This window comes from Calypte anna, chromosome 2, assembly GCF_003957555.1.
Source record: "Calypte anna isolate BGI_N300 chromosome 2, bCalAnn1_v1.p, whole genome shotgun sequence".
In the NCBI taxonomy this organism is placed as follows: domain Eukaryota; kingdom Metazoa; phylum Chordata; class Aves; order Apodiformes; family Trochilidae; genus Calypte; species Calypte anna.
In genome coordinates, this window is record NC_044245.1 from 100,291,916 (window position 1) to 100,310,535 (window position 18,620).

Genomic DNA, 18,620 nt, shown 5'->3' on the forward strand with positions numbered 1-18,620 from the left:
CTAATATAGACATGAATTTAGACACTGATTGCTGTGTAGAAAATCCCCAGAAAACATCTTCAAGAAATTAATCGATTTGGTTTTAATTTTATAAAGATTTTTTCCCCGGTACCTGACAGGAGCGCCTCTGCTCTGCGCAGGTTTCAGCAACACTGTCACAGTGCTGTCAGTTTGATTCAAAGGTGTTTCAAGTTCATATGGTGGCATAGAGGGTGCTAGAATAAGAAAAGAAGCAAAAAAAAAAATCATTATTTCTGTATTTCTTGGTTCAGGATCTGTGTCTTTATTTGAATAGGTAATTATAAGTGTGTCTTCACATATAATGGGTCTAAGATGCTTTCCTTTACAACACAAGTGTGAGTAAACTGCTAAATAACTTCAGGGAAAACAAAGCAAAACAAATAAAAAATAATAAACAAAGAAATCCTAGCTCACTGCCAATGTTAAGACGAGAAACAGATATTAGTAGGAATAGGTTTGCAAAAAGTATTAAGAATCCATGGCTTGGAAATGAAGTTCTCTCAAGCATGTGGATATGTGCATGCTGAAGTGACTATCCTTTTAAAACTCAGACCAGCTTTCTCACTGTTAGTGGTATTAGGATGCACTCTGAGAATCTGTCATTCCTGGAGTTCTAACTAGTGCTGTAAATGTCCTGGGTTAATTGTCCACCACAGACATAAATTACAATAACGAAGCAAGACTACTACCATGAGAGCTTATTTTGAAGACACACTCAACAATAATTTGGCAAACTGTATCTTCATTAACAAAGTACAGTTATGATTAAAACAAACAATGCCTCAGTTTTTGTCTTTTAATTTTGATACTTTTTTCAGGGCTCTTATCTAGTTGCATTTTAATCATTATATTGGATGGAAAGTGGCTCAGTTAATCAGTTGTTTAGCAATCTCTTGTATTCTTGTTATCCAGTTGTTAATGATGATACACACATAACAGACTTAAAGGCTAAAGAAGCAAAAAGTGGTCATTACCATAATCTTTTCTAACCACAGGAATAATGTAGGGCAGTGAACTTCCCTAAAACAATTCCTGCTTCAAATGAAAATACATTTGGTCGGGGAGAAGACCTTTTATTTCCAATGGCTAATTATATTTCATGATGAATGTGGAGACCTATTTGGCATCTTAATTTGTTTAATTTCATCTTCCAGCCACTGGATACTTTGTGTACTATGCTGATGTAGATACTCAGTCTGTTATATATATATGTATATATATACATACATGTACATACACACACACAGATAATGTCAACCTCTAGGCTCTTCTAGCAAATTAAACAGCTTCAACAACATGAGTCTTTCTTTGAAGTGTATTTTCCAATCCTTTTCTCATTCCTAGTAGCAGAAGCAGTTACTTGCAAGGTACATGAAATTATCTCTCCTTTATCTATATTGCCTTATTTACCCAAGTAACCTTTTGTACACAGCTCTTCAGAACGCTCTGGAAACATTAGCAACATCTTCATTGCTTTTCATTGATAGTCACATTGATATTTGAAATGCTTTGCACATGAAAAAACTAATCTTCAAAAACCTTCATGTAAGCTGAGAGGGTTTTATTCTGTTTACAATCCTTGGTGTAAGGCAAAACATTTAGACTAATCATTTTAAGTAATTTGGGTACCCACTTTGAGAAGCCTAATATTCCACAGTATTCTAAAGATTCAGACAGAATTTTCACATATTCCCATTCTGCAGTTTTAAATATCCAGAACTGGTTCACATAATGAGTCATTCTCAAGGTGACCATCCTGAAAATAAGGGCATCACAGAGTAACAGTGTCTCCAAAAAGTTTTGTGAACTCTGGATTTCTTTTGATCACTTTCAGTTCTTATCTTTGGTGTCCTACCCACATCTTAACAAGTCTTGCAGTTTTCCTAATTTATGACCCCCAGACCCTACTTGAACTTTTCGTTAACCTTAATCTCTCCCCACTCCTGAAAAACCTCTTCCTGCCCAGGATATGAGTTGTGGTTTTCCCAGTCCCACTTTCTAGCCCTGGCTACTTTTTCTCTTCTTCACAGATACTTGGATATTATCTGTTCTTACACTTTTCCCCTGCCTAGGTTAGGACCCTTCCTCCACCACACCACCCACATGTAAAGAAGGAGCTTATCAGTAAGCAGAGAAAACAGGAGATACTCTTTCTTTTTAGTTTTTGCAGATGGTCTTCAGCAGCAGAAAGCTTAGATGTACTAAAAGGTAAGGTCCTTAGAGACTCTCTATCAGTGTTGGGCCACACTCCATTCATGAACACACAGGAAAGGCTCTAAAAGCTTGGAGAACTTAAATCTCCTTCATGAGTATGGTGTCTACATTGACATTTCCTGCTCAGTTCCACCAAGTTACCATCATCTGTGTGCAAACTGTAACATTTACAAATTGCCCAAATCTGGACAGATTTTCAGAGTAGTGTCTCTCTTCATGCTAAATATTTATATCCTTGTTGGAAAGCACTTAAGCAACGTATAGGTCGCAAGAATTTTTCATTATGTCACCTATATTCCTGAAATGGACAAAATTCTTCTTAGCATGAAAGACAGCACAGAAAATTTTAGCCTGCCCAGCTGACTTTTCACAAAGTTATATGGAACAGAAAAGAGTCTTCTAATAGAGTGCCCATCAATTTCGACAGCACACACTGCTACAAGCTCTGGTTTTGGTAATACATATTTACACACAGATCACTTCATCCATCAGTGCCAATCACACAACTGCAGAATGAAACCTGGCAACTATTCACAGTGCAGAACAGTACTACTCAAACACTTAAGATGAGAAATTAAGGGCATTTTATGTATATGAAAATACAGAGAAATAAAAATGCAATGACTTATTTCAGAAATCAATCAGAATGCACTGTTGCCACCTCATCTGTTCTAAAAGACAGTGAAACCTTTTATCTACAGATGTTCAGCAGTTTAGTTTCACATGTCTCCAGCATGGAGAGCACTGACCACAACAAGAGCCTCAAAGCTTTCTGGTCAGACATTGGGATCACAGGCCAATAGCACTGCAAAGTGTGTACTATATTTCAAAGCTAAAATTTGAGTTCATTTTTCAAGCATACTAAGAAATGCACACATTCTGATCCATTTAAAATCCATCTTTCACTACAGTCTTTCACTACAAAGGCAAGTCATAACCATTCCTCAATTAGTACAGTAACAAACAAGAAGTCATGAGAAAGCAGGGTGCAGACCAGACAGCTTGTAGAACCAGGCTGTATGTTAGCTTGGAGGTCTCATTCCCAAGAATGCCTGCAATATCTGTTTACACTACTGATTTTTAGTTGGTGACACAGACAATTTAGAAAGAACAACAATTTAAGATCCAGCAGTATTCCCAAATGCCAGATTCACCTCCACTCTCAGTAGTCTCCTTCCTTTGTTACTCTAATAAGGACTGACTGCCATCATAGTTTATATGTAGTCTTCCTGTGTCTAACAGAGAAAGTTTCTGTTCAGTATAGGAAAGGGGATGGAAAATGAATCCCGTTGTTACTGACCACTGTGAGACTTTCTACAAAGAATAATTTTCTAAACTGAAAATTAACATATTTTTTTCTCTACAAGTACCTTTAGTAGCAACAATTTCCACCTTGAATTAACTGCCTTTCCATTAAGAAAAAAAAAAAAAAAAGAAATCTATTTCTGATTAATATTTGTTACTGACTTTCATTCCAGTGAAGACAGAAAATGAGTGATAGTGAAAAGCACAAAGAAGGAGAGTGAAAAAGGATAATTTTTTACCCAAATTCCTTCCTTTATCCTTTCTCAAAAGCAAAGTTGACCACGAGAAGATGAGGTTATTTTCTGTTAACACTATCAGGGGCAATAATTCAAGTGCCAGTTTAACTCCCAAGAATAATGTAGAGAAAAGGGATTTCAACTTTAACTTTGTGAAGCATTTTGTTATCAGTCACACAAGCATTTTAGCGTATGTAATAGCATTGCATCCCATCAGCCAGAGAAATGAAGTGTTCCTCTGCCTCTGGGAGGGGTTTCAAGTATTGTTCATGGATCTGCAGAAGTGACAGAGACATGCTGCTGTTATCTGAAACCACTAGTCCTGATGTTCTTGTCTAATACAGTTTCATATCCACTTCAGTCCCCACGCCTGCTAAGAACATACATAGCCTGGCAGTTTGTTACACTTCCTAAGCAAGTGCTTGACAGTATTTCTGCTCCACTCTCAATTGTTCATGGCTCATTAAAGAGATTTTCCAGCACTGTTACTGTACTAATTTAGAATCATGTCAAGGATGACTAAGCTTTGAATGGAACCCTCATCCTCATGTCCAAAAACCAGTATGCTAAATGTTGCAACAGCAGCTGGCACTGACTGCAGGCAGATAATTCATAGGGTTGCTTGGGTGGTAAGTTACAGTTATGAATAGGAATTTAAAAGTGCAAGCTGATATTTAAGCACTTGGAAGTTTTCCAGATACATTAATGTATGGCACTTTGACATCTTCAGGGATGAAGAAGCATTTTATTTTTCAATTTGCTACTTGTTAAATCCTAAAGAAGAAGTAAACAGTAAAAGTATTACCCATGTCATTATTACAAGAAAACAAAATCTTTAACCAAGTACCTGATATTTTAGTGGTGAACTGATTTGTGATTGGAGGTCCGAAGCCTTTAGCTGTGCTGGCTCTGATGGTAAAAGAGTAGGTAGTGCCAGGATACAGTCCAAAAAAGAGATAGTGTGTTTCATTTCCTGGCTTTGAGACTCGTCCACTTTGATTGGATAAATCTATTTCTGGGTCAAAGGAACTGACTGCTTTGTAGGTGATCTGCAAAAGAATAAGAAAGTTATAAACTGCCTTAAGCAGACGGACAGAGATTGTATCTTTACCCAGTAAACCTTTCTGATATATGTACTGTCAGACATTTTATGATAAGCTATCTTACTCTCTTACACTCTTCAAATCCCAAATCCTATGAAGGGACACAGTAACTCAGCCATAACTGGTATGAGTTATTACTTTTATAGCTACAGAGTCTTAGAGGCAGCTAGATTACAACTCTAAAGGATGGGTTCAGGCTTACATTAATTCCTTCAAGATGCTGACTTTACCACTGTCATTTTTTGAATTAATCTTGCTCTTGGTTTTGATCAGCAACAATAACAGAAACAAAACAATCAGGTAAAAAAACAGACAAGCAAATAATAGAAGGCATAGCTCCCATTTTCAGCTGACTTCACTGTAATTACACTTTGCTCTGAATAAGATTATCCATGAAGATGATAAGGGCAGCTTAAGACAAATTTTTCAGAAAGTGGGTAAAGCTTGTATTTCAGCCTGAAGCTTAGCTATTGTAATTGCTAATTTGGAAATTTTCAGGTTATTATATTGCACCTAGGTCAGATTCTCATTTAGAGGAAGAGATAACATGTTAAGTAATATATGCAGAATGTATATTGTATCCTCAGTTCCTTCTTTGATTTAAACAGTATCTTGAGTTTTCATTAGAAATGTTAATATAATTTCACAGTAAAACTTGATCCAGATTTCTTATATATAATTACTAATTTCCATGAACTGTAATGAGAATTTAAAAATAAGAAATGCATTAAAAATAAAAATGATTCATCCCTCCTTTTTCCTTTAAAAGTTTAATTTGTACGTGGTTAATTTCAGTATTCTTATTATTTGAAGTGAGGATTGACATTCTTTTTGCTATTTTTATTCCATATCACTTTAATTAAAGACACATAAAACTACACACAGAAACACCTAAGTATCAGCATTACCCACCTCAAACTCCTGCATTTTATTAAAACCCCTGACTGAATGAAAATTGATTTTTATATGACCCACCTAATGTAACATCAATAAAGTACTGAAAATTCAAAATAAAACTCTGACACAATTCAGGCAAACCCTGACATTATTTTAGTAGATATTACAGCTTCTCATTCATAAAATGCACTGAAAGGGCCTTAAAATCTGCTCAAATAAGTCTTCTAATTATAACAAAAGAATAAAGAATATTACAGTACCAAACAGCTGAACCTCTATCAGTAAAGAAATTAAGGTTACATATTGTGCATAAGGATCTCCCTCCTGATGCTAAGTGCTGTGGTTTGTCCTTGTAGGGGAGTGGGTCCTAACTTCTTTTTTTACAAGATTTTATGAGACATGTTAGACAACTCCATCATATTTATGTGTTAGATACAGCTGATCCTGGTTTGCTGCAGCTGTGTAAAATGACCTCTTGTGGCTGCCTTTAATTTCATTCCTGTATTTCTATGATTTTCTGATTTCTATGATTTCTGGATTTTCCCAACTCTCACTCAAGTTTTATTCAAAGTAATAGCAGCCTATCAGAGACTGCAGTCTATGTTAAACTCTAATTTGAACTTTTTTGTTCAGAGTTTAATTATTAGATAGCTAAATGGCTGATGTGCTGTAATGAAATAACTTCTTCCACGGATCATGAAGAATACAAGAAAAAAAATAACTGTGCTGCCTGGTTAAAATGAACTTGCACTGTTTCTGTACTTCTAAGAGTGTTCCTACTTTTTTTTTTAAAAAAAACTGATTTCTTATGACTACCACTGCTAATGCCAGTTCAGCTGGGGCATAAGGGTCATATTCTCACTCCATGTTGACTCTTTTTATCAAATTTAAACAAAACCTTGCTCAGTGGGCTTATTCCTACAACCGTGAACCTGTACTGGTGATAGAGGAACAAAACTGTATAATATTTCATTATGTCATTTCCTCATCTAAAGACTTTTTTCATTTAAATATTGTTAAAATTTCACAGTAGTAAGGAATACTTTAATATCTGATACTCCAATGTGCAGTTTTGCCTACCACGTATATTAAAAGACTGTCTTTTTCAGGCACTAAAACAAATGCCTGGCCCCAGAAAACAGAGAGTTACAAGATCTGTAGCAGCATATAGTTATGTACTCAGAATAAGAAATGCTAGATACAGAAATAAGATTAAGCTTTTTCCCTGGGTGCACGGATGCAGACCGAACACTGTATAAGTTCATTTACCTGCTGGGATCAGGTCTCTGGGACCTCTTCCTGGGAGAAGGTGTCTGTTGTTGTAGTCCTAAGGCTACCCCTATAAAAATGGCTAGCAGCTCAAGATGTTGACCTGGAATGAGCAATCTTGCTCCTAGGTCTGGCTCAGGTTTATATTCTTGTAGTTTTGCCACACTTTTCACAAACATACCAAAAATGCCATGTGTTTGTGTAAGAGCAGCTTTAATGGCTCTGATTTTTAAATCAGAACTGAAGATATATACACAGTCAAGGCTTAGATGCTGCTTTGTCCAAGCTTTGGCTTGCAACAGGGCATAGAGAGGAGCTGGATACCTCACTTCTCAAGCTTGGGTGATTCGGGGATGTGCTGGATGCATTATCTTAACAGCACAGAGATCAGCCAGAGAGGTGCCTACTGAGACATCAAGGGTAGTCTAAATGAGCCTATAAAATCCAGGTACCTTCATTTCATTAAAATTTTCTGGATCTTATCCTGTGAGCTATGCCAGTTAGCTAAAATATATCTGAAGTGTACCTTTATATTTCAGCTGAAGTATACATTTAAAACAGGTAAAATGTCCCTGTGATTCACTGTGTATATTTCTTGGCCTCAAGGTAGTTTCCCAATTGTATTTGTAGAAACTTTATGATGTATTTTAGGCTTATAGGCAAACATCAGGGGAGAAAAAGTAGTGACAATGTACTTCAACACTTCAGCAGTTTGTTGCCTGACCATATTCAGCCACCTGACCTCACTGAGACTGTGTTTAGAATGAAGGACAGTTTGATTGCATCAGTCTGCTGGTATCTTTTACTTAAAAATCACTTAATCAAGATCTTGATTTAAATGATAGCCTTTCTTCCTTCATCTCTGCTTTGAAGCTTCTTGGATTAACACTATAAGGAGATACCAGTATTTTCAGTAGTCTCCTCACCGTTGGAATTCTAGGTTCTTTTGCTGTTCAGAGACTTGCTCAGTCCTGACTACCTTAGAAAGTCTGGCCAAGCAATTCTTCTCCATCTCTGAATACACCCGCAAAATTCCCATTACAACAGATGTGATGAATCTATATATAGTTAATAAGGAATTGCAGATACATAAACAGTGCATATTCTCCTCTCCTCAGCAATGCAAGGAGACGTGCATGCAGAAAGATGGTTCACCACTGCGTGTTTCTACGTACATTCTGATCCCTGAAGATGTTGAGCTAACTGGAAGTAGTTGGATTTATCAAAAATCAGTCCTGACTTTTTCATAATATTTGACTCTTACAATATAGTAGTTTTCAAAACAGTGTCAATAGGTTACTATTAAATTTAACTTTTCTTTTGCACTATATTTCATTTAGGTGGTTTTTGTTGGTTTTTTTTTTTTAAACAAAGCATTTCAATAACAATTTTGTAGTAAGGTCAGGTAAGAAGCTTAACAGTGATTACTACAGCTTAATCTGTGAAGTCTTTTCTCAATTTTCATAAAAGGTATTCAGACAGAGGTTCCACATAAAGAAAATCAGTGATTTTTAGACATCTAACAACATATAATTTTGTTGCATTTACATTTTTTAAATACTGCATTTTTTTTTAATTATGCCTCCTTGTATCTATTACAATAGGCTTCCTGTAATGAGCTTTATCTAAATGTCACCTCTGCTGTCACTGCTGTGTTATGTCTTCTATTCTTTTAAAAATTTGCTAAGATCTGTCTTTCAATCTTTTAAATATTTGATCCACATTACTAGGGAGAATGCTACATCACATGGTTCTAAAAACAGCAGTGTTCTTAAAGCTGATAACCAAGGGACATTTTGGGTCCTGCAGTAATTCATTCCAAGATTATATATTGGATTTTATTATTTTTTAAGTGCTACTAACTTCAAAAATAATACATTTTACAGAAACTGTGAAAAAAATATCCCATTTTTTCTTACAAATTATGCACTTCTGAAAATCAAAACTATACATAAAAATAAAACAAGGCAAAATACTAGATACCTCATACAAAGTGATTACACCATATGTTTGTGCTGGTTCTCTCCACTGAAGAAAAATCTTCTCTTCAAAGGTACTGCCTTGAATGGATTCAAGAGGCACAGCGCTTGGGACTAATGGACAAAAGAAAGAAAAAAAAAAGTATTTTGAGTAAGGCTTCAGAAGGAGACACTCTGGTTAATATTTGCACTGTTGAGGCACAAAAGCCATCCATCCATCCATCCATCCATCCATCCATCCATCCACCATGTCTCAATCTCTTGTTGAGATTCAGTGTATATTCTACAGCATTTGATGAATTGTTAAACAGATCATACATAACCATATATAACCTCTTCTTTTTGTGTTAAACCAACTCATTGCATATAGCACCTGCTTTATTTCCCCCAGACTGAAGCAAAGACCAGCACAACTCAGAAGGAGAATTATTTATTTAACATGATAGTGCCATTAAAGAAATATACTTGTCACTTTCAGTGTAAGAAGGGTTTAGTAAGCTTTTCTAGTAAAACACTATTGAAGAAACCAAAGCACAATTCAGATTTCAAAAGCAATTAGGCAATATTTCAAACATAAGTTTGTAAATAGTATCTACTTATGATACCCAATTATCAGTAGTGCTACTGTCCCAAAGTGAAAAAAAAAATTAAACATTCATAGAATCATAGAATTGGCTGGGTTGGAAGGGACCTCTGAGATCATCAAGTCCAACCCTTGATCCACTACCCCTGCAGTTACCAGACCATGGCACTGAGTGCCACATCCAGTCTCTTTTTAAATATCTCCAGGGATGGAGAATCCACTACTTCCCTGGGCAGCCCATTCCAATGTCTGATCACTCTCTCCATAAAGAAATTCTTTCTAATATCTAACCTAAACTTCCCCTGGACAAGCACTGAAATAATCAGATATAGTTTGACCTGAATAAACTAGAATTTTTAGCTTGGAGAGGCAAGCCTCATGTTGCATAGAAGAGTGACACTCACTGACATCAGGCCTAAGACTTACAACAGGATGAACATAAGGAAATGATGAAGCAGCCAAATTGAAAATCTGACATTATTAATTTTTCTTAAAGTTTCTTTAATTTACGAGAATGACTTTGAAGAGTCAGGGATGTTAGAAGGTTCTGATAAAAGCTACGTCAACGGCTCCCAAGTATCTACTTCTATTTCCTGTTTGCTTTGCAAAAAATTACTTTATCCCTGACCAAAATTATGTGTAAACAGGACATGGGCATTTATCTCCATTCTAAATTTTGTAACAGCACTTGCAATGGAATGTGAACAGAAAATTCTGAAAGATGAACACAGGACTGCTGTGAGGCTTCAGACATTGATGAGCTAGTATTTTTCCACAAACTGTATCTTAAAATCCAATAAGAGGATACAGTTAACTTTTTCCAAATGCTAGAGAAAAATGATGTAAACTACTTGCTGCAGTTGTTGAAATAATGTCTCAGATCTCTGATTGAGATTTACAGGAAAATTTAACAACAGGAAGATCTGGTGACTCTTTCCTAGGAGTGGTAGACCTCTGTCCTCCTCCTATTCTGTGCTGTTGGTCTGGGAGTAAACATGGTCTGAGACTTGAAGGTCACTTTGCCACATCTCTCCTCAGAGTTGCTTGCTCTACCAAGTGGCAGCCTGAAGGATGCAGGTGATGGTTCCTGAAGTGGCCTACCAGTCCCTTAAGGACCAATAAGATTATTCCTTCAGGACCAGTCTGGGCACTAAATCTTGCTTCCAAGCAGGACAGAACTGGCAAAACTCATTTGACATCATGGGGTTAATGATTTATGTGTAAAAGGAGTGTACATTAGTTGGAAGTACAGCAAAACATTGTGGTAACCCTCTAAAATTATCTAAAGGCCATAAACTCTGAGCAGTTATGCTATGAGGGAGTTCAAACACTAGCAGAGGTTAACTAGAGAGGTTTTGCAATATCCTTCTTTGGAAATATTCAACACTCAGCTGTACAAGACCTTGAGCAATCTGCTCTCACTCAATCTCTGAATAAAAAAGTGGGACTAAATGAGCTCTGGAGGCCCCTTGCAACCTGTGTGACTGTGTGATTTGAAAAACTGTGATGATTATTTGGGTCAGTATACTCTGTAGTGTTATACCCAGAATTACGGACATTTTTTACTGAAAAACGTAAACTGAAAGTTAACTCAAAAACTTATATTTTTTTTTTTGTTCTAGGTATTATCTCAATCTCTGATGCTGGTTTTTAACAGGTCTTGGAATAATATAAAGTTTCAGAGGGCCAGAAATAAGAAAATACTATGCAAAATCTTAAAAGAAAGTACATAAACAACCCAGATAACAGCAATGTCTTTAGCTCTGACACACTACAACTGAACCAAATCAAAATTAGATGATGACAGCACAATTAATTCTAATTAAACAATTTGCTAGCTATGCTCTGTCAAGTCTGTTGCATCAGCAACTATACATCCCTAAATTGTTTAATTTATTCCCTCATATATTTTGATTAAAAATTAGTAGTACACAAAACTAATACATCATATACTAGATGATTTAATAGGTTTAAATGAAAGAGTTCAAATATTTCTTGTAAGAAGAACTCATCATTGCTGAAGTATTTTCTAGAAATCTTTCCAGCATATTTGCAATAAATTTGTCATTGATCTGAAAGAACACGGAGCCATTTCTGTTCACATTGCAGATGACAAAAATGGGAGCACAGGTCTGTTACATAAAGCAACACCACTCATTTCATAAAGATTTTCTGAACAGTGTGCATTTTAAAATGGCTAAAAGCAAGGTCAAAAAACCTAAAGTCAAGTTGTAGAGAGCATTAAGGGGCTATCCCTCAGCACAGAGTGTTCTGGAGAGGCAAAACTGATTCCTGGTGCATGAGCAGTTCAGGAAGGAAGTACCAGTTTGGTGGTGTAGCTAAGACAGCTCCAGTATAACACTCTGCAGGTATAGTCACAGTAGTACTATGGAGGACTTAGGAGGAAGGTATAACGTTTTCATGCAATATTACTAGAGCAGTACAGAGATGCAGTAACCAATTATGCTGCCCATGCTTGAAAAAATGACACTCAGGAATTATGTTATTGATTTAAAAAAAAAAAAATCTGAAAATCCTTCATTAGCCAGAAATTACTAAAAGGAAGACATTTGAATGTCTTTATACAGAATGTATTGTCTGACTAATCAACTAACAGTGTCTAGTAGTTGACAAACCAAAGCTAGAGACACTGAAATTGAAAATCAAGTTTAAGACAAGTTTATTTAAGACATGAAGACATCTGCAATCAAACATCTGCAATTCCTTGAAACTGATACTGAAACCTTTACAAGGCACAATACATTTCAAGCATTTGTTGTGACTTTAGTGAAGAAATTATTAAGAGGTTATAGATCACGTAAATTAGCATTGTAAGACTTTTAATAGAGCCTTTACTGCCTTAAAATTGCTGAAGTTTGTGGAAAGTCTGTCACAGATTTTAGTAAGAGTAGAACATGCAGAGAAAGACATTTAAGGAAAAATAACATGCACTTAGTAGAAAGCATATTGACCATCAGGCATCATGCATGTACACTGTGTATGTAACCACAAAAACTTACCATCTTCATCAGTTTGCACCACAAGTTCTTGGCTTTCTTTTCGTCCTTCAGGATTCATAAGAACCAGTTTGATGCTGACATTTGTGTACGGTGACAGATTAGTAATTGTGTGCTGGGGATGTGAATTTTCTGTATCCCAGCTTACTTCTTCTCTCACTTGCTCTTGTCCTCCAGCCTGGTAACGGTAATGGACTGTGAGGTTGTAGCGATGGCAACGTGTGACATTATATCCAAATGGTTCCCAGCAAATAGTGATTTGTCTAGATTTGATCTCCACAACCTCTAGTTTTCGTGGCCCACGCATTGGATCTGCAAAATTACCCAAATAATGCTGGTGTGATTATTTATTCATAATATAGTAATAAATAACATGAGTAATACTGTTACGCAGTTCTATAAATATCACATATAAGCACATACAGAAATTATTTGCTTTATCCTCATACTGCCAATGACAATAAAAATATAGGTCTCTGAAAAATCATGATAAAAAAAGTGAAAAAAGAAGTATCTTTGATGAAAAATGAAGAGCAAGCAAAATACCATGAAGTTCTTATGCTTAATCTCAAACTGCAAGATACAGTTCAAATTATGCTTACTTTTCTATCTGTTGCTTGCAAAAATAAATGTTCTTTTTTATATCAATTTGTGTTAACACTTTTAGAGAAAAGAACTTCAGAAAACAAGTATCTAAAAATAGACAGTAATTACAGGGAAAACTTACAAATACTTGCTGATTTTCTCCCAGGGTTGTTTATACGAAGTAAGTGTGTTAGGTAGTTCATCTATTTCTTATTCAGTTGTTTTTAAGTTAGACTGAATACAATTACTTGATCTCTATTTGGCCAGGACATTAAACTAATATTCAGTTTTCTTTAAAATAGTCTAAATGGCTCTCTTCCCATAAACATTAGTTGTCAACAGTTTTGGGGATTTTTTTTTTATTTCTTTATCACATTTAAAATAAACAGTGTAATACTCAGTTTGTAGTACACAGGAGGTGCTTCAGCTGATATCCTGCTGCAACTGAGCTTTCCTAGAAATGTATTTCCCAGTTGAAAGATAGCTATAGATCACATCTAACATATTCATACCCAGGAACTTATGGCTATTTATATAGAAGAACTAGAGACTGTGGTTGATTTAAAGTTATATTTTTTTAAGTTAGATTTTTTTCACTCCTACAAGTCCCAGCAACTGAGAGAGAAAAGTGAACCCAAATTTTCACCATATTACAGCACAACCACTGAATTAACACCACCCCCATTCTTTTTCAAAATACAGCCCTTAACAGAGCTATTATGCATACTTAGCAGTAATCTGGGGTGTTTTATATTGGAGCCCCAAAAAAGATTAAAGACAATGTCTAGTTTTATCCACTGCTTCACTAGATAAATACTTAGAAGACTTCTAATGAGCCAGAAGCCTCTTATACATAAACAAATTAATATGCATCTTCCCTCTTTCATGTTTATTAATCAACATGTCTTTACTAGGAATGTTCTAAACAATTTACACAGGATTTCATCTTCTTGCTTTTTAATAAAATCCCTGCATGCTTGAAATGTTTTTTCAAAGATGTTGATGCTATTCATCTTAACTCCTTGAAGAAAAGGTGTTAAGGAACTGCTTGTTCTCTATAACATCTACAAAGCAGTGTATTTTCAAATGCTCCAGCTTTTTCTTTCCTTTTTTTCTTTTTTTTTTTTTTTTAAATATACTATAATTGTTATTATTTGCCACTTCCCAGCAGTGTTGACCACCAATATAGACTACTTACCAATTGCTGATAAATCAGCAAAGCAACAAAAATTCAGTCCAGGTCTCCTTTCTAGCAACAAGACCATGTGGTAAAAATGTCTTCATCAAGGATAAATCAGTATAGAACCATTTACCTGCTTCCACATTCAGATACCTCAGCTTAGAATCCTGGTGTTTGGGGTGGTTGGGGTATTTTTTATTGCTACAACAATTAAGATTAGAGAAGCAAATCTCAAAGAGACTGGCAAGTCCAAAGAGTTCTGTGTCTTCCTTAAGCAGTTACTTCTGAATAATCCAGACAGAAATTTCATGAAAAGGGAGTTTTTCTTTTTTTTTTTTTTTTTATAAGCTTCTAAGCTTTTCTTGTTTTAGGTGGGATTATGCATAGCAAACGACATGTAATGGGTATTGTACAACTGCAATGATGTCCAAACGGAATAAATAGGACCAGAAAAACACCAAAATCAAGGTGACCCTGACATGCAACATTAGAAGTTGAACAAAGCTCCCAGCTGCAAGAACAGGGAACAGCCTGCTTAATAGCAGGCACATCAGAAAATTTCCAGGGGAGCTGAGAATCATTTTATTAGACACATAAAACTATTTTGTGGCATTTTTAAATTGAAATTGAGTGGCTGTACAAAAAAATGGATCAAAATCTAGCCAAGATTTCTGCCCAGAAGGAAGTTATGCTTATGTCACATTATCTTAGTAAAAAAGTACAAGTTAGCACTCTAGTTAAATCTTTAAGCCATTGCTGTAAAAATGACATATACATTTTCACTTTTAACAAAACAGACAAGGGAAGAGATTAGACTGTAGAAGATGGAGACAACAAAGCTTCTGTTGATATTCATAGGACAAAAGTCATCAGACAAAGCAAATACCCTGGTTGCTTTGGTTCCTGACTTTATTCAGTAATCAATAGTATCAAATAGTTAAGCAGCTCTCATCTGTTTTTTTTACCATTCACTCAGACATTATGCAACTGAGAGATGACCCCTTCCTTGGGTAAGATACTGGGTGTCAACCAGTCAATGTATCATCCACCCAATCACATCACACAGTGGAAAGAAAGAGGTAGGATATTCAAAAAACCCTGGGACATATCAGAGAAAGACATTTAAGGAAAAATAAAGCAAGATCTTATATGATGCACCAGCTGGGATAACTACAGATTAATGAGGGATAGCCACTGAGAAAATGAGGTTAAATATTCTAAATAAGTTTGTCCACAAAAGAGCCTCTGAAGATACAGGCCTGTACTTCAAGGACTTTACCCACTTTGTATCCACAACCTCACTTTTGAAGTCTCAAAAGGGATGGTATTAGTGGAATAGATAATGCTTTATTATTTCTTTCACTGATAAACCTAATTCCTGGATGACCACTACTTTATTTTGTAGTGTAACAAGGCCAGGTGCCCCTAATTGACAGGGAGTGAACATGATCTTGTGTCAAGCCCACCTGTGCCTGATGAGGGTGGGCCCCCACTGCTTTTATTGGCCCCCTGGTCCTGCTCATGTGCAGTGGGGGCCCGCCCTAATCAGGCACAGGTGGGCTTGACACAAGCTCATGCTCACTCCCTGGCAATTAGGGGCACCTGGTTGCCTTGTTACACTACATTATTTGCTTTATTTTTTTTCAATACCACATTTTTCTTATTTATCAGGCATAACTTCACTAAAGACCTGAGGGTATCGGTTCTCATCTGCTCTTTATAGTTGAGCTTTCAGTCATGAATGATCTACAAGGTTCAAGTACATGATGATTTTTTGGGTTAAATTCAGTTAATTCATAACCTGGAAAGAGATGTAAAGGAAACGTGACTACTTTTAACCAGAAAAAAACCCAAAAAAGACTAAGATAACAATGGAATTCCTGGATTAAAAACGTGGCTCAAAACAGCCATGAAAAATAGCAGTTATTGCAACAAAAGACAAGGGAAAAAAGTTAACATTTGATCAAGGTAGCACTGAGCTTCTTTGGAGGTATCACTGCCCCAGAGGAAATATTTAATAAATATGATATGGTTCTGAGAGCACAGTACATTGCTTCCAATACAGTACAAAGTATCTGCTCTTCATCATGAAAGACACAGGTTACCTGGAGAAAGAAAACTGTTAAGCAACAAAAAGAATGACGGTTAATGACCAGATTTTCAAAGGGAAAGCTGAACTAATTACCACAGCCTGGTGACTTCATTTAGTTGATTTTATCTTCTATGGAAACTTTTCATCCCTTTCCCATGGTGAGTTCTCAACTTCAAGTGAAAAAGTCAACATGCTACAGAGATGCTGCTGCTGTGCTCATGGGATTTACACTATTTATTTAGTACTTGAAGGCTGTCATCCCAGCAATGGTCTGCTGATGTTACCTTGTGTCATTAAGGTGATAGCTACATGAAGAACTGTCATTTCCCAGTACTCCTCACAACTGAAATCACATTTTTAAAGTAGAAGATGAATAAGGAGACTAAGAGTCCATACTGATTATATTATACACAACCTACATACCTCATACCACGACAGATATTTGCTGAACCTTTGGTTTTTTCCTTACTTGGTAAAAGCCCACCTGCAGAGAGTTTATTCAGCCAGACCTCTCCACTCACTCTGCAGTTCTCTACATGAATTGAGCTTCTGTTCTTCCTCAGTATTCCAGCTATTTTCTTATGCTTCACTGGTACAAATCATGAGGTGAATGGGGGAAATAAGGCCTACCAATGCATAAGAAGAGAGGTTTTACTCCCAAAGGAGAACATTGCCTGTCATGCCTGAAGCTTAGCCAAGTAGCTCTCACTATTCCCCTGCTGGTGCCTGCAGCACTTTTCATACTGCTCTCCTTCTGCCAGTTTCAGCAGGGTATCAAGCAGTGAAGTCTGACAGTAGCAGCTCTGACCTAAGGGACCAGCAAGCCTGGTTCTAGCCCCTGGCACTTTAGCATCCCATTTAATCAGTGATCTTGGCTCCTTCTCTGCTCTGCTTGTTTTTCCTGAGAATATGGAGCAGAGACTGACAGACAGGATCAATTTCCACTGCAGCTACAATTCACAGCTCATTTCTCTGGAACTTCACACTTTACCTCTTACCACAAACGCGATGCTTTTTCAGAAACTCAATTTCAGAATCACAGAGACATGTAGGTGTATTTTTAGCATCCTGTCATTGATCATCAAAACTTGGGTTTAGAGTGAAAACTCAGACTGGAAGTTTTGTCTTTTCACTAAAGACTGCACAGACCCACTGCAATAAGAGATGAAGAAAGGAATTGCATGGTATTCCAGTAGCTGCAGGCATCTGGTACATGCTAGATACTATTAAAAAAGAATTTACTTCTTGTCTAGGCAAACTATTAGTGTGGTTTAGCTCTGTAACAATGCTTGTGATTAAAATTCCTGATTGGACTCTTTTGTCCTTCTACAGGAAGTAACGGATGAGCAGAATAAGAAAATGTACAGATTTAAGATGAAAACGGAATCATTTGAGATTTAAGATACCGTCTACTACAGAAGTTAATTAATGATAATTAAATGTACAGACTTTGTCACAGATTGCCTAAGCATTCTTGTTCAAATCACTTAACATCTTTTTGCATCAGTTTGTTCTGAGCAAAGTGGGACTCACAGTATTGTAGCATCAGTATTAGATGGTGTCACATATCATTTCATGCATTCACCTTGCATATCACACTGATGGAGAACATAAGCATATACACACTTTAGACTTGATTTCATATGCTTAATCAGGGCTACATCTGATTCAGCAGACAGTTTAAGACACATGATTTGTTTCAAACAAGACTACTTGCTTTTTAAGACAAACACATGCTCTGATAGTTCACCAGCACTGGTAAAAGCAATAAGGCTGTCAGTGCAATTTACTGAACCAGAACTAACTTCCAGGAGAGAACAAAACAGAAAAGCTGAGCAGATAACATGGAAAGTTCACTTTTCCCTGCACAAACATGGCAATATTAAACACTTGAAAAAAATTTATCAGAGATCACAACTCTTATTTTATATATATCTATGCATATATATCACAGCATACTTGATCCATGTTTCTCCTTACTTGGTAAAACCCCACCCTGCAGAGGTTTTACAGCCTATACTCCCTATACAGTTTTATACTCCCTCTGCAGCTCCCCAGATAAACAGATAGTCTGTCATCCCTCAGTAGCCTAGATATTATGTTATGCCTCAGAGACACTGATCATGAAATAATGAAATA

General features: G+C 36.3%; 1 protein-coding gene across 6 annotated transcripts in view; it reads right to left on the reverse strand.

Moving 5' to 3' along the window:
- The window catches only part of PTPRM (protein tyrosine phosphatase receptor type M), a 466,786-nt gene that overhangs the window by 203,143 nt on the left and 245,023 nt on the right, over positions 1–18,620 (reverse strand). For all 6 annotated transcript variants that reach the window (XM_030444842.1, XM_030444847.1, XM_030444845.1 and 3 more), the window contains exons 8-11: positions 12,628–12,936; positions 9,029–9,138; positions 4,624–4,825; positions 113–215 (exon numbers count right to left, since the gene is read on the reverse strand). In XM_030444842.1, coding sequence (XP_030300702.1) covers positions 113–215; positions 4,624–4,825; positions 9,029–9,138; positions 12,628–12,936 — 724 coding nt within the window. The remainder of the gene's footprint in view (positions 1–112; positions 216–4,623; positions 4,826–9,028; positions 9,139–12,627; positions 12,937–18,620) is intronic.